This window comes from Scardinius erythrophthalmus (assembly GCF_964197995.2).
Source record: "Scardinius erythrophthalmus genome assembly, chromosome: 5".
NCBI lineage: Eukaryota > Metazoa > Chordata > Actinopteri > Cypriniformes > Leuciscidae > Scardinius > Scardinius erythrophthalmus.
Genome location: NC_138225.1, coordinates 53,211,515 through 53,226,776, shown reverse-complemented (window position 1 = coordinate 53,226,776; position 15,262 = coordinate 53,211,515). Strand labels below are relative to the sequence as shown.

Below are 15,262 nucleotides of genomic sequence, written 5' to 3'. Positions count from 1 at the left end.
GATTCGTGTCTGCACTACAGATCATTCCTTTCACGGCTTTTCATCCACTCATGTTGGTCTCTAACACTTCAAGAAAATAAATTGTGATGGAAATCCTGCCAGACTACAATTGCCTTTTCAGTGGATCATATTTGTACTCGCTACATTTGTAAGTATATTCATATAAAACATGAGTTATTAATGTCCAAAGCAGCACACCTGTATAATGTCATCGTCAACAGATGGACTCCATCATATGTTATCTTCGAGCACATTCCCATCTCCCGCAGGAAAGATATGAGATATGTAATGAACGTGAAGTGTGTTGAGCGCCTCTGGCCGATGTTGACTGTCATCTTATTCAAATATCTCTTTCATTGACAATCTATCTGTGCATCAGTATCAAAATCACCCTCTCAACAATGTCTCTTCCTTATGGGATCTCTCAAGCAAAGATTAAACATCAAGATTTACATAAAACAGAAACTGATCATAAAAAAAAATAGTGCAACCTTACCTGTGACAGCCTTAGAGGACACACTCACAGTTATCTACGACTTACCGTGCTTTAAGGCCATGATATACTTCAAGCGAAATCAAAGAACAAAACTGTGACATCATTTTGAACATAATCGGACCTCAGGTTTTACGAACTTCGTTTTACCCCCAAGCGAAAAAGAAAAAGAAAAACTTTTTCGCGAATCCCAAACATCCAACTTTGCCGTGCAAGTCACCCCACACGATTTGTGGACCATGCACTCAAATACCAAAACTGGGTTTACAATTTTCAACCAGACGAATGATACAGTACACGAAAACAGTAAAGGAGGGACACGAGCCATATCAAAGAGACTAGAAACGATATGCTTAAAACAGAGATGTTTTTCCTTTGAGTTTTCCACGTACAGACAACACCATTGTCAAAACAATCCCCATTCACACGGATCAGCGAAAACAACAAAAAACGCTGTATTCTGCTGTCAGGCCAGTAGATGGCGATGAAACACTATAGACTGAACACGTAATATGCATGTGCATGATGTCATTGTCTTCAGAGATTCCTGTTTTTGTTGTTTACATGGTGACCGTTTTCAAAAACTTGCACTTTGAAACCCGTTTTCAAAATTTTGCCTTTTCAGGCACCCAAAACGCCGTTGTCGTGTAAATGAACGGCCAAAACGCATACAAAAGTTTTTAGTTGAAAACGGTGTCGTGTAAACAGCCGGTTTGGCATGTAAGGATACTCTAGCAACCACATGACAACACCCTGACAAACTGTCACATTTGGACTATAAACGCCTCGCTATCCTTAAATCAAAGTTTTTTATCGTTCTTTGTTCAGGGGTAAAACGAAGTTCGGAATACGTGAGCAGCGATATACTGTTATCGAACATCTGACTCCGCCCACACTGCCGAGAGCGACGGTTGGATGAATATGCAAATATTTGCTGCGTGCTTTCCTCTCAATAACAAAATAAACACACATAACAAAACTGAGAAAACAGCAAGCATTTTTTAATAAAGCATAGGAAAAACATCTGTTCATCATAACAACGTGGATATGTTTGCGAGGGGTGGTGTGGTGCAATGGATAAGACACATACCTTTGGTGTGAGAGACCTGGGTTCGAATCCACTGTGAGACACCAATGTGTCTCTGAGCAAGACACTTAACCCCTAGTTGCTCCAGAGGCGTGCGACCTCTGACATATATAGCAATTGTAAGTCGCTTTGGATAAAAGCGTCAGCTAAATGAATAAATGTAAATGTAAATGTAAAAATGCACAGGCTCTGCAATTCGGCACTCTAGTAGTCACGTCATATTTGTTTATTTATATAGCACTTAAAATCAAGCAGCTTTACCGCATTAAACATGGAAAACAGTGTCCATGTCTCATTTCATCGGAAGTACAACTTCATTTTCTACTATTAACAGCTACAGTATGTGCTCATGTGTACTCAACACACATATACCTATTACATAATCGCCACGGACAAGAGGTAAGTTCGCTCTGGCAAGCTGTTTTGAACTCCCAAAACAAACTCCAAACGAAGTTCGTTTTGGCCTGATTTTGTTCGAAATTACATCACATCAGTTCGTTCTTCTATTTCGCTTGAAGTATATCGGGGCATTATGTCCACTGTCCCTTCCCTCTCTAATTTCCCTCCGTCTCGTTCACTCAGATGCACGTCATTGCTCACGTTGCACGAGTGCCCACTACTGGTGGAACCCTTACAATGGGTTTAAATGGAACGCTCTAAGCCCTTGATCACATGTGTGTCAGTTAAGTGAGAGCGCTGCAACTTGCTGTTTTACGTCACAATCATGTTGCATTGTGGTCTATGGATCTGCCTAAAGTGTACATTTGAGTAGACTCACTCCCTCATCCACTTGACAAAGTTGATTCCCCCAGAGGGGAAGTGCTTAGGGAAGACCGCAAGTGTATGGCTGTCTGAAATTGCATCTGAAGTTTTGAATGAGTTTTTACTTTGTGAGTGCTAAAAAGTATGTATGAATGTGTTTAGTATGAATGTAATCAAGACATACTACATTCGCCATATTGTTATGTGACCTACCAGCGTCAGTTGCGTCACTTAACCTACATTCATAAATCCTCTCCCGTGGCCTTATGGGATAGTAAAGCGTCCATCGAATACACACTTCAGAAGTAGTGGGTACTTTTTGCCTAGTCTTTTATGAGTACTGTGAATTCAGACATACTTCTTTGGACACATAATGCTTTTCACCTACTATATAGTGGGGGAGTATGTGATTTTGGATGCAGCCTAAGCCTAAAAATGGATTTAAACGCATCCCAGACAGCAGCATAGTGTCGGCCCAGATCCGGCCCACATCTGGTAGGCGTGGAATCCACATATTCCAGATGTGGGCCGGATCTGGGCCGACACTATGTTGCTGTCTGGGATGCGTTTAAATCCATTTTTAGGCTTAGGCTGCATCCTTAGTTTATATGTTATTATTATGTCCTGTGTGTAGTTTCATTGGTCTGCAATGCTAATTTGTTTCAATAGTAATTATTATCATCACCTGTGTCTTGTTGAGTTCCTCGTTTAACTTTGTATTTAATGCCATTTCCTCACTTTCTGATTGAGTGTTATTATTACACTTGTTTGTAAAGCTGTTGCATTTGCCTTCTTCTCTGCATCCGTTCTAGTTATTTTCTTTGTTATTTTTGTTAATAACAGTAAAGCTGCACATTAGATCCTCGTCTCCTCTTCCGTTCTTGCCCCGCCGTGACAAAAGGATCCAGCATCCTCTAATTTTGCACATGCACACATCTTATAAATAATATAACAATCTAATTTGTCTCTCTCTTGCCTCCGAACATGTGGGCTGGTCAGTTTGGCATGTATGTGTAATGGGTGTCTTACTGAGGCTGTGGTTCTTTTCATGAATTCTATGGCGCTGCCTTGGCAACCCTCATTAACACCCTTTCCTTCCTGAGAAACTGCTTTGTTCGTCATATAATATCACCCCACTGGGAATACACACTGTCTCAGGAGTTTTTATTGTTACCTGGTAACAGAAGGTCCAGACTGGCACGCTGATGTTGATCTCTGTGTCCATCTCTCTCATCTCAAATCATTTGTAGTGCCCAGAAGGATTGAGGCCCATGAAGGATGGTTCGGGTTGCTATGACTACTCGCTGGGAACAGACTGTACGGACGGGTTCAATGGAGGCTGTGAGCAGTTGTGTCTTCAGCAACTGGTTCCTCTTCCCGATGACCCGACATCCAGCAATGTGCTCATGTTCTGCGGGTGAGTGCATGCATTTTAATCCAAGCACAGAAATAGCTATTTAACAAGCACAAATACAATTCAATTCACATTTATTTGTATAGTGATTTTCACAATGCACAATTTCAAAGCAGCTTTACAGAAAATACATGAGTCCACATTACAATTTAGAGTGATCTGTTATCGAAGGTAACTGTCTAAGTTATGTATTTCAGAAATGTACATATACAAATCAGAGTTAGCAAAAAATGTATTATTTCAAACAATGTAATAATTTAAAACTGTCCGTCCGTCCATCCAGAGAAGGGATTAATTAATACTTTTAATCACCAATGATGCATTAAATTGATCAAAAGTTTGTTGTAGATTTTTCCCTAAACCTAACTATCTGGGTCTCGTCTACAAATCGACGTCCCGTTCAATCGACAAACAGACTTCAGCAAATGTCCTTTAAATGCTTTAATCACGGCCAGGAGATCTTCCCGAGCAGTTCTCAGGGAATCTCTCCCAAGAAGCAAGGCCGGAGGATCTCAGACAAATTCCATTGAGAATCCCACCAGAAAACACGGATACAACAGTTTTTATAGAATCGAGAAAACAAATAAGACTAGCATGTCACCTTCAATATGATTGGTTCAATTGGTTCAAAAGCCCCAACCTTTTTCCTCTGTCACTGGGACAAGCTAACTCTGTTTTTGTGATTACTTATCACAAGGTTTGGGAACTAGTCATATGTCTAGTTTCACTTTCCCTAATTGTTATTTATACACACACACACACACACACACACACACACACACACACACACACAATCAAAGTCACATGTTTTCCCCAAAGAGTTTGGAAACGTTTAAAAGCATATGAATGTCGTTCCTGCAAGAAAAACTAATGTTAGTCACTCTGTGTGTGTGTGTGTGTGTGTGTGTGTGTGTGTGTGTGTGTGTGTGTGTGTGTGTGTGTGTGTGTGTGTGTGTGTGTGTGTGTGTGTGTGTGTGTGTGTGTCACTCAGGTGTGTGCAGGAATACAAGCTCGCGGCTGACGGTCGCTCCTGTCTTCTTCTGGCCGATCACTGTGAAGGACCCAAGTGTGTGAGACAAGACTCACGCTTCAACGACACACTCTTCAGTGAGATGCTCCGGGGGTACAATAATAAAAGCCAACAGGTGATCCTGGGACAAGTCTTTCAGATGACCTTCAGGTGAGTTTTTGTCTTGGTGGTGTAAGCTTTTACAGTAACACATTAGTTTAGGGTCCAGTTCTCACTACATCAAGTTTCAGTTACCATAAAAATAGAAATCACGGTAAAACAACTCAGCAGCCATCATGTATTCCCATGAAGCATTGGGAATGACGAGTCGGCCTCCATTCTGGAAATGCTGATGTTCTACAATATGTAAAATATGCAACAAGTATTCAATTAAATTTACTTATACATTCACAATCAGTTATTGTACATATAAATGTTTGGGATCGTCCAAAAAAAAACACATAATTTACTACACATGCGTTGTGGAACTCTAGTGAATGCGCATTGGAGATGAATATTTTGTATAATAAAGTGGTAAATTATGTTTTTTTGCACAAACAAATCACTCACGTCGCTTCATAAAATTGAGGTTAAACCATTGGAGTCGCATGGATTACTTTAATGATGTCTTTATTACCTTTCTAGTCCTTGAAAGTGGTAGTTGCGCAGCTGTCAATGGAGGGACAGAAATCGCTCATATTTCATCAAAAAGATCTTCTGAAGATGAACGAAAGTCTTACGGGTTTGAGTGTGAGTAATTAATGACATAATTTTCATTTTAGGGTGAACTAACCCCTTTAAACACTACATTTAAATGTCATGTAGTCATCTAGCTTTCTAGTTCATCATCACAAAGGTGATTTACTTAATTTCCTTAAGGCAGTGAATTTACCTTTAATTCTCTCTATATTAACATTGTTAGAGCATGCACACTTTCAAATGAAGTTTTATATTGTACCGTAACTGATTTGATTATCAGTCGCAATGCTTCATGGGATGCTTTGTCCAGTCCCTCATAAGAGCTGGTTGGTTTGGTGCTCTTTACTAAAGAGTTTCTTTTTTAATCCCTATGGAGAAAATGAATGAAAATACAGCGGAAAATACTTGCACTCTATAGCGGTATCCTGTGATCATTTCAAGACACATCAGTTATGTTTTGTAGGACTTTTTTGGTCTAAAGTGATTTTGTTAAGCAAACGCATTTCTCAAAGAGCCTCACGTTTAATTTATAGCCTACACAACTGCTTTCATGACCATTTCCAGCTGTCACTCTCACTTACATTAGATGTGTGATGCGGCCCAGCAGTTCTGCTGATGAACATAAAACACTCCATCTTTATTAACTTTATTATGTTGTGTGTCAGCGCGAATCCCAGCACTACACCACCACTGTCAAACAGAAAAACACTGTCTGAAAATAAATACAGATGCTTCGTGTGGAAAGACGCCTCGGCTGTTTTACACAACTGATCTCACCCACTGGCCTTATACTAACAATTATAATATTGTACTATTATGTAAAGGCTCTTATAATTGACACAGTGTGGTTGCAGCAAGGATGAGTTTGAGCAGGATCTAGTTGCACTCAAATTAACACTCGTCAGAGAGATCAAGATGCACGAACAGAACAACCACTTAAAACAGACATACGAATTAACCTGAACGGAGTATAAAGAGACTAAATGAGTGAGTTAACAAGGGTCAAGTGACACCATACCCTACTAGTGTAACAAACAACTAGGAAACTAGGGGGCCGTTTACCACTTTCAGCTACGATTGTAATGAGTTTTGGCTGTTCATTTACACGACAACTTGGATTTTGGGGGCCTGAAAACACAAACTTTTGAAAACAATACTGTTATCGTCATTTGAGTTTGTAATACATTGTTATCATGTAAACATACCGAAAGTCACACACTATGTCAACTAAGGAAGACAGGAAATAAACACAGGAACTTGGAACAAACTAAACCAAACCAAAACAGACCATAAACCTGACAATAATGACATCACACTGTAGAATGGCATTTTTATATATTGTAGTTTATTCATAGTTATGGATGCTTGTTTTCACTACTTTTTATCTCACAGTTATGACTTTGTTTTCTCACGCAATTGTGTTTACATCTTGCAATTCTGACCTTTTTTTCTCAGAATTGTGAGATATAAACTTGCGATTGCGAGTTATAAAGTCAGAACGGTGAGTTGATTTTTTTTTTTTTTATATCTCACAATTCGAGAAAAAAATTACAATTGCAAGTAAAAAGTTTATATTTTATCCTTTTGATAAACTGATTGTTTTCGGCTGGTCCCTGATGTGTAAATGCACTTGCTACTGCCAAAACACACACGACACACTGCTGTGAGCAAGCACTGCTGCTGTACACAGCAGGCTTGTGCAAAATTCAGAATTTCAGAATTGGCCTCCATTCAATTCATGAATTGGAATTTGAATTGAACTTACTCCGCCCCACAGGACGTTGAATTGAATTTGAATTGGAATGACAGGAAGTGGAATTAAATTCATGGAAATTTAAAGAAATTCCACACAGTCACACAACAGAAAGAATGTGTTGAGTCTCGCATGCATTCAGTGTTAGGAAGATTACTCTGGAAATGTTATTGCTTACTTTTATTAGTTACTCATTATAAATGTGGTTTGGATTACTTTATTTGGATAACTTTATCAATGCAAAGCAATTTCGTTTTAAGTTGATTAGAAACTAATTGAATTAAACATTTTACCTCAGTAATACAACTAAATACAATTACATTAATTTTGTAATTTAATAACAGAAATTTCATTTCACGTAACTATTTACTCCTCAACCCTGCATACATTTTGTTCTAAAATAGATATTGATCAAATTCTTGAAATAAATTACCCCCTCAATGTTGTTTAATTAGTTTTGTTCCAATGTCATTTTCATTTCAAAGTAATCACACAAACACAAAGTTGTTGTAAATGCAGTTATCATTTATTGAGTCATGTTCCATCATGTTCCACAAAATTACAATTACAATAAATCAAACTTAATTATTTGTTCTGTGACTAGAGCTTTTAACATTCACTGCTGGGGGAAAACATGTCCTTTTAATGTAATCTGTGCAAGTAGTTCAAACTAATACCATTTATAATGCAATCATATCTGACATATACTGTAAGCTTCATTGTTAAACACTTCACTTAAAATATGTATATGAATTTCTTTGAATTTGTATTGAATTGCAATTCTGCTTCCTTTAATTCAAATTCAAATTGTAATTCTAGATCCTGTTTTTGACATCAATTCAAATTCAATTCAAATTCAAGAATTGAATTGGAATTAAGGAGTCATTCTCAATTCAATTCTGAATTGTGCACAAGCCTGGTACACGCACACATGAATTACCCATAGCAGATCTATACAGGTGGAGCTGGGGAAGGTGGGGGGTTTCTGAAAGCACTGCACTGCTATGGCAAATGCTGACGAAGTATTTGAAGGTTGAGCAACGAGCTCACTGGCTACTAATACAGCAGGAACCAATCAGCTGCGCCCTATAGAGATGATGTGATTGCAAGCAGAGTTGAGGACCAATCAGCCTGCGCCATCTAGAGTTTCATGACAGAACTTTGTATTAACGACATGAACATGTTCGGGAAACAATCGTGACTTGCTAGTTATTGTGCAACGATGCATCGCACTACGGTGTTTAAGCAGCGAGTTATGACGTTATCAGGAAACACACCCCTGATGGTGATATCTAGTTCTAGTTGTTTCAAGTATCAACAATTAGCTTTATTAGTAGCCTGTTTAAACCTTTTTGAAAGATAAAAAAAGGAATAATTGGGTTTAAGTGTCATTTTGATATAGCTAGATGAGCTGTAAATTAGTTTAGTAAATTTCCCTTGTGACGTTACTGAAACCAGAAGCCTGCTGCATGCAAACATTTTCTATGTCTGTGCTTTTATGCTCTGAGTGGTTTGGTAAAGCTCAAAGAAAGGGGGAAATAGTGCACTTATTTTCAGCAAGAACACAATCTTCTCCACAGGCGGAAGGACAGCTGTGGATTACATTTTTTCAGGAAGGCTCTGTCATGATTTGCCGTGGTCTTCCTTTATTTTCTGTAGTGTTCTGAAGGCAACAAAAGGATGTTTGAGCTGAGCGTGGTTTATTTGAACATGCTCTTATTAATCTCATGCCCCTGTTTAAAAGGATGAACTAAATGAGGGCACACCTTGCCACATGCATCATAGCACAGTTATTAACAGTAACAACAAATCTGCAAGACAGTGTTGTGCTTGTGTTGTGCGTGTCATATTAAGCTTGCTCACTGGGTTTCGTATGACAGTATTCTCAGTAAATCTTATATGGATTTGGATTTATTTTGAAAAATGCTGTTCATATATTTTTCTTTCTTTAGATTTAGAATTAGAAGTTAATATTGTCCATAAAGGATTTAGTACATAATTGCCACCTTTAAATCAGTAATTACAATTTACTTAACACATTCTTAAACATTGAACATAGAATCACAATTTGGGAGACCTTGGCATCAAAAAGTTTGAAATCCCCTGAATTAAAACATCATGCACATGTCGTTTTTCACACCAACTTTTGGTCAAAAAAATTGAAAAACCTGAAATTCATACTGTATTGCAATACTGAAGAGCATTTACACTGTTTAGCTTTGTGTGAGGAGAAGGCGTTTGAAGGCGTTATTTGTTGATAATGTTCCCCTCTGATATACAGTAGCAATGCCAAAATCATGGGATTGATTCCCAGGTAAACTTAGATAAAAGTTCCCCATGTTTTTATAACTTAAGTTCCCCCATTCCCCCTTTAAGTTATAAAATCATTATTATTGATTAACATTTTTCTCTATTTGTGGTTGTAGTGTACTCGTCTGCCTCTAGCCTTTGTTTGACCCTCATCACACTGTTCTTCTCGAGGGGTTCACGTCCTCCACATCACTTCACATGCTTTGATATGTAGATGCATCCCTTTACCAACCACAAATCCAATATCAGGAGACGTGACTCAGATCTGATGCGGCCTGAGGGGCCACAGATGCTTTCAATCACGTTTTACTCGTGATGATAATGCTCATTAAACATTATGCCTCATATTAGTGATATTTATGTAGCTTTGGCTGTATGCATCCATGGAAACAGTTTGTGGAAATTAGTCATTAGCAGCAGAGTGCCAGTAATGATATAACAAACAACATTCAGGCAAATTTTATTTGTGCAGAATGGAATATCATTACTAATGATGTTTGCTTTTGGCAAATTAGGGAAACGGATGTTTCCTTGGTAACATTTTCAATACATTCCATTAATAATAATTTACAAATCATTTGTAATGTTTTGAACTGTAAGCCGTTTTATAAATTCAAATATGAATACATTTGAAAATATATTAAAGTTTCATGATATTTCTGAATATTTTATCTAGATATATTACCTAGACATTGTAATATAATGAGCTCAGTGAATGCTATTATGAAGTTGTATCACTCCAGTAAAGAACTGTGTGTGATATTTACTGCATTATAAGTCACATCATGAACCCGTAGCGTTGCCATGCGGTTATATTAATATAAAAAAAAATATATTTGAGTGCTATGGTCGAGGGGAAGATAATCAGTGAATAAAGTCTGTTCCTCATACAGAACTATTGTAATTCTTGGATTATATCTCATCCCTTATGAAAAAGAAGTGCACTGAAAGTGCATTTTTCATATACTTTAAATCTTAAAAGGATATACAAAAGAGAGATACATTTTAAATAATTATGTTTTAATCTTTTGTTGTACTTAAAAGAAATACACTTGACATGTTGACTAACATAATAAAGCACATGTAAGGTACTAAAGTTCAGCTAATTGCATTTAATAGAAATGTAAACTGTAATACATGTTCATGTAAGGTCCCCATTAAATCAAAATTTGAGTTTTTTTGGTTTTTAGTATGAATATGTTAGTCTTACTGTTATCTATAAGCTACTGTGCTCCAAAACAATGACAAAATTCACATTTAGAAGATTTAAGTGTTCAAAACTAACAGTCTCTCACTTCCACCAATACGGATCAGTGATTTTGATGATTTTTTCTGTCCAATCAAATGCTCTCTAGAATCTGAAGCCCCACCCCCTACACTATAAATAGACGCTGAAGCCGCGGCTGAAATCGGTCAGTTGCTCACACACTTACTATGTTCTACACGGTGAAAATCACGCAGTGCACTATATAGAGGATAGGGAACGATTCAGACAGTGCAAGCCTGGTTTGACATTAGTCTCCGCCGCAGCTTCGGTCCAGAGACACGATACACAGAGCGGATCATACGATCAAGTCGGCTCAGACCAGAAAACACATCGGACCCATTTGAATTCAACACAAAATGGTGTATTTTAAAGCGATATGTTGGAGATTAGGAGGAAACTGCGGCTTTACTGAGCTCAACGACTCTGGCCGAGCTGTGATTTAAACTAAACGTCATTGGCTATTTTAGAAAAGGGGAGGAGCTGTTCGAAATGTCCCGCCCTGTCTTCCTGTTTCAGTGGTTTGGGGTGACAATGACAGGATTTTTTATTTTTGGGTGAACTACTCCTTGGTGGTGGTGGAGAAACAGAAAATCTCTTCGTCTGAGACTGGCCTTCATGGATAGATGCTCTTTCAGCTGACAGCCACTGCACACCTGTCCCAGCATGCCTTTCTCCTCGGGCTCCTCGGAGATCTGCATCAGGACGGCCTCAGCGACTAATGGATATTGACATGCCAATCTGAGAAAAGAGGCTCAGAGACTCCTTCTGACCTCAACGTTTCCTTTAAAAGGCATTCAGTGTTGGACGGGAAAGATGAAGACCATCCATCAGAGATGACATACTGGCTGGTTTGTGTCTCTCTGAGAGAGACTGAGAGGGATGGCAACGATATCGAAAAGACAGGCTGCATCTGAATAAACATACTTCCCTACTATAGTAGACAAAAGGGAGTAGAAGACAGAAGGAAAAAAAAGAGTAGTGTGTGATTTGCATATCACAAAATTCTGATTTGCAACTTTTTGGACACAATTAAAAAGATTAGATTATTCATAACAACTGCATTCAAAGTCAGACATTAGTGAAGAAAAAAATATCTTAGAAAGTGTAAGAAAGCTACCTAAGAAACAACTCTTAATAAACGCTCAAGACACACACCATTTTTTGATTGTTCTGATGTGCAAATATCTGGCATAATTGGGTAAACATTTCTTTGGACATTCTGCCCAAAATTGTCATACCGCCTAATGCTAAAGTTTTGACAAGTGTCAAATCACCTTTATCTATACAGCGCTTTATACAATACAGATTGTTTCAGAGCAGCTTCACAGTGATGACAGGAAAATTATGCATTTCAGCTGAAGTCAGTTCAGTGTTGAGTCAGTTCCATTGTAAAGATCAGCAATTATTAAATTTGTTCATTTAGTCTATTAAGCAGTTCTGCTAAAAACAAATATGTCGTAGTCCAGCTGACATACAGCGGCGTCAGTACAGTCAGATCAATAATAGTGTCGAATAATAAGTGCTCAGGCTCAGTCGGGAGGCCAGATCTCCTCTAGCCGATCAACAAACATGGTGTGATTATTATTCGGGTGCATCACAAGTCCAAATACAAGAGTCACACCATTGAATTCAAAGCCATGGGTTCCAATTTAACCAAAAAGACACTGGAAATCTGAGAATTTCTGCTGCTGTTTCTTTTAACTAGAAATGTATTATTTGCATGGCAGAAGAGAGTAATTCGATTAACTAAAGTTAAACCGTCACAGGAGGAAAAAAGCAGCCGGAGGCAGTAATATTAAGAGAGGCATTTACATATTTGACATACAGTATGTACGATATTTTGACATTTACATATCCTAGTCATTTAGTTCATTAAAAAAATACATTTCTATTTCGAGTGTTTGCTGGCACACAGGAAGGGAGGAACATCTTGAGACAGGAAAAACTAGCATCAAATGTGTTACATAGAAAATCCTATTGATGGAGAATAACAAATGTGGGTCAGAACTCAAGAAACTATTGCTTCTATTATAGAAATGGCTTCTGTTGCTAAGATATAGTTTTACAGACAGCTTAAATGGATAGATGACCTATTTTTTTATTTTGTTTTTTACATTATTTAATCATCCTCATGTCATTTCAAACCAATGACTTTCTTTGTTCTGTGTATTTTGAAAAAAAAAATGTTGTTGTTGTTTTTTTCTCTTTGCATACAATGAAAGTCAATGCGGTGCAATATTGTTTGGGCTCCATTGACTTTCAAAATATATCCTTTTGTGTTCCAACAAAGAACACAGAATGCGGTGTGTCAGCTCTGGTCTTACATTGAAGCATTATTGACTTCACATTAGCACATCTCTTAAAGAGGACCTATTATGCAAAATTCACTTTTACATAGTGGTTGAGCATAAATGTGTGTCAGCAGTGTGTGTGCACAACCAACCTGCAATAGTAAAAATCCACCCTCTCCTTTTTTTTCTTTTTTTTAATCATTTTGAGCATAAAAGGTCCCCTTTAATGATCTCTTCCTGTTTATGGGTGGTTTCCAGATTTAGCCGGAAAATCGACCAGATTTATAGGCCAATAAATCCATGAATTTAGGTGAGTGAACACATGCTTGGTTGATAGCAGCAAAGATGAGATTGTATTGCACACATATGATATCCAACCTTAGCAACAGGGATAAATAGCCTGAATTCCTCTGAAGGTACACAGTAAAACTAAATACCAGAACAGTAGGGCAAAACAGGTGTTGGGATATATGCATGTGGAAAGTCTGAATTATGGCACAGTGTGAGTCATTATCCACAAATGGACTGGTAATGGACATTGACAGGAGTGGCCAACCTGCCAAAATGTCTCCAAGTGCACAGTGGAACCTCATCCATGAAGTCTCATAATATCCCAGAAAAACCTCCTAGGAACTGAGGGTCTCTCTATCATCAGCTGATGTCAGTTTTCATGTCTCATTAAAGAACCGTGCAAAATTGGACTTCATGGACGAGCAAGGTGAAATACACTGCTTACCTAGAAGAAAAACAGGATCTCACGCTATCTAAACCACATGATCCCCCCAAATTTGGGACAATATTCTATAAAAATAAGTGGAACTTTTAGAGGGTGCAAGCATCCCTGGATCTGGTGTGAAGGGAATACAGCTCTCTGCACTATAAGAATGACACGCTTACAGTGAAACATGGCAATGCGATGTCTAGAGAAGGCATGTAATGACTCTAACCCTTAATGGTTTAATTAACAGTTATTTTAGCACTTTTGACGAAGAAACATTTGGGGAAAATGAAATGCAACTATTGCTGCATTTTCCTCCTTCGGCCATCTGCTTTCAAATGACAATTTCAACAGAACAAATCTAACAAATCAAAAATTAATTAATACAATTATTTTGTATTAGAAGCAGCATAAATGCATTCCAATAATTTGTCTTAATATGTATTAAATGAATATACTAACTAAACTAATTGAAAATTTGAAGGATTAAAGGGAAAGTTCAATTTACTCACCCTCATGTAATTCCCTCAAGATTTTTGTTCATCTACAGAACAACAATTATATATATTTTTTTGTCCATCCCTTGAGAGTCTACTTAACATTTAGAGCTTCAAAAAGCACACTGGTGCTCGACGTACAATTCTGGATTGTTCTTGTGCATCAAGCACGTCCGGTTCAGCTTCCATTTTTCATATTTGATGTACTATATACATGTGCACGGCCTAAAACTAACTTTTTGCCACACCGGCCAATGTGCCGGTGACAAAATACACCGGCCATAAATTTTTTTTTTTTTCTGGCCATGAAACTGTTTTTGCAAAAACAGGGAGTAATGACCTCAAAATTTTAGATACCAGTGAAATTAAAAATGCTTTTCAGGTGTGTTTAAGAGAAGGTTTCAGCTACAAAAAAATATATATAAAGTTAAGCAAATGTTAAATAGCATGTTCATCTTAGTCCCTGACTACATATATGCTGGTTGACCATATGTAAACAAGAGCCTAAATTAAATATGCTTACCATATAAAGCAATCATGTCTCTTCAGAATTCATATGGAATACTTTATTAATGTCTTTATGAACTTTTGAAAATCTTGATCATGGAAGAATGCATCAGTGGAAGATTGCATGAAAACTTTTAACGTAACCAAAAGTCATTAAGCATTTCTTTTGATTCCAGTATTTTACTTAGGTTACACTTTATTTTGATGGTCCCCATTCAGACATTCTTTTGATTATAAGTAACGTTGCACCTACATGTCAACTAGCGCTCAATAGAGTATCAGTGGAGTATAAAGTAGACTGTTAGGTTAGGGTTAGGAGAATAAGGGGGTTGGCGTTGCAAAGTTACTTATAGTCAGTAGAATGTCTAAAGTGGACCATCAAAATAAAGAATTGCCTTTATTTATTTTCAAAAACAGTAATAATAGTGATGTTTTGCTGTTGAGGGAAGCATGAA

At 37.6% G+C, this 15,262-nt stretch overlaps 1 protein-coding gene across 1 annotated transcript in view; it reads left to right on the top strand.

Annotated features, from left to right (window-relative positions):
* Positions 1 to 15,262, top strand: part of astn2 (astrotactin 2) — a 455,595-nt gene that overhangs the window by 316,063 nt on the left and 124,270 nt on the right. The window contains exons 12-13 of the mRNA XM_081365202.1: positions 3,593 to 3,759; positions 4,748 to 4,936. Of these exons, the coding sequence (XP_081221328.1) occupies positions 3,593 to 3,759; positions 4,748 to 4,936 (356 nt within the window). The remainder of the gene's footprint in view (positions 1 to 3,592; positions 3,760 to 4,747; positions 4,937 to 15,262) is intronic.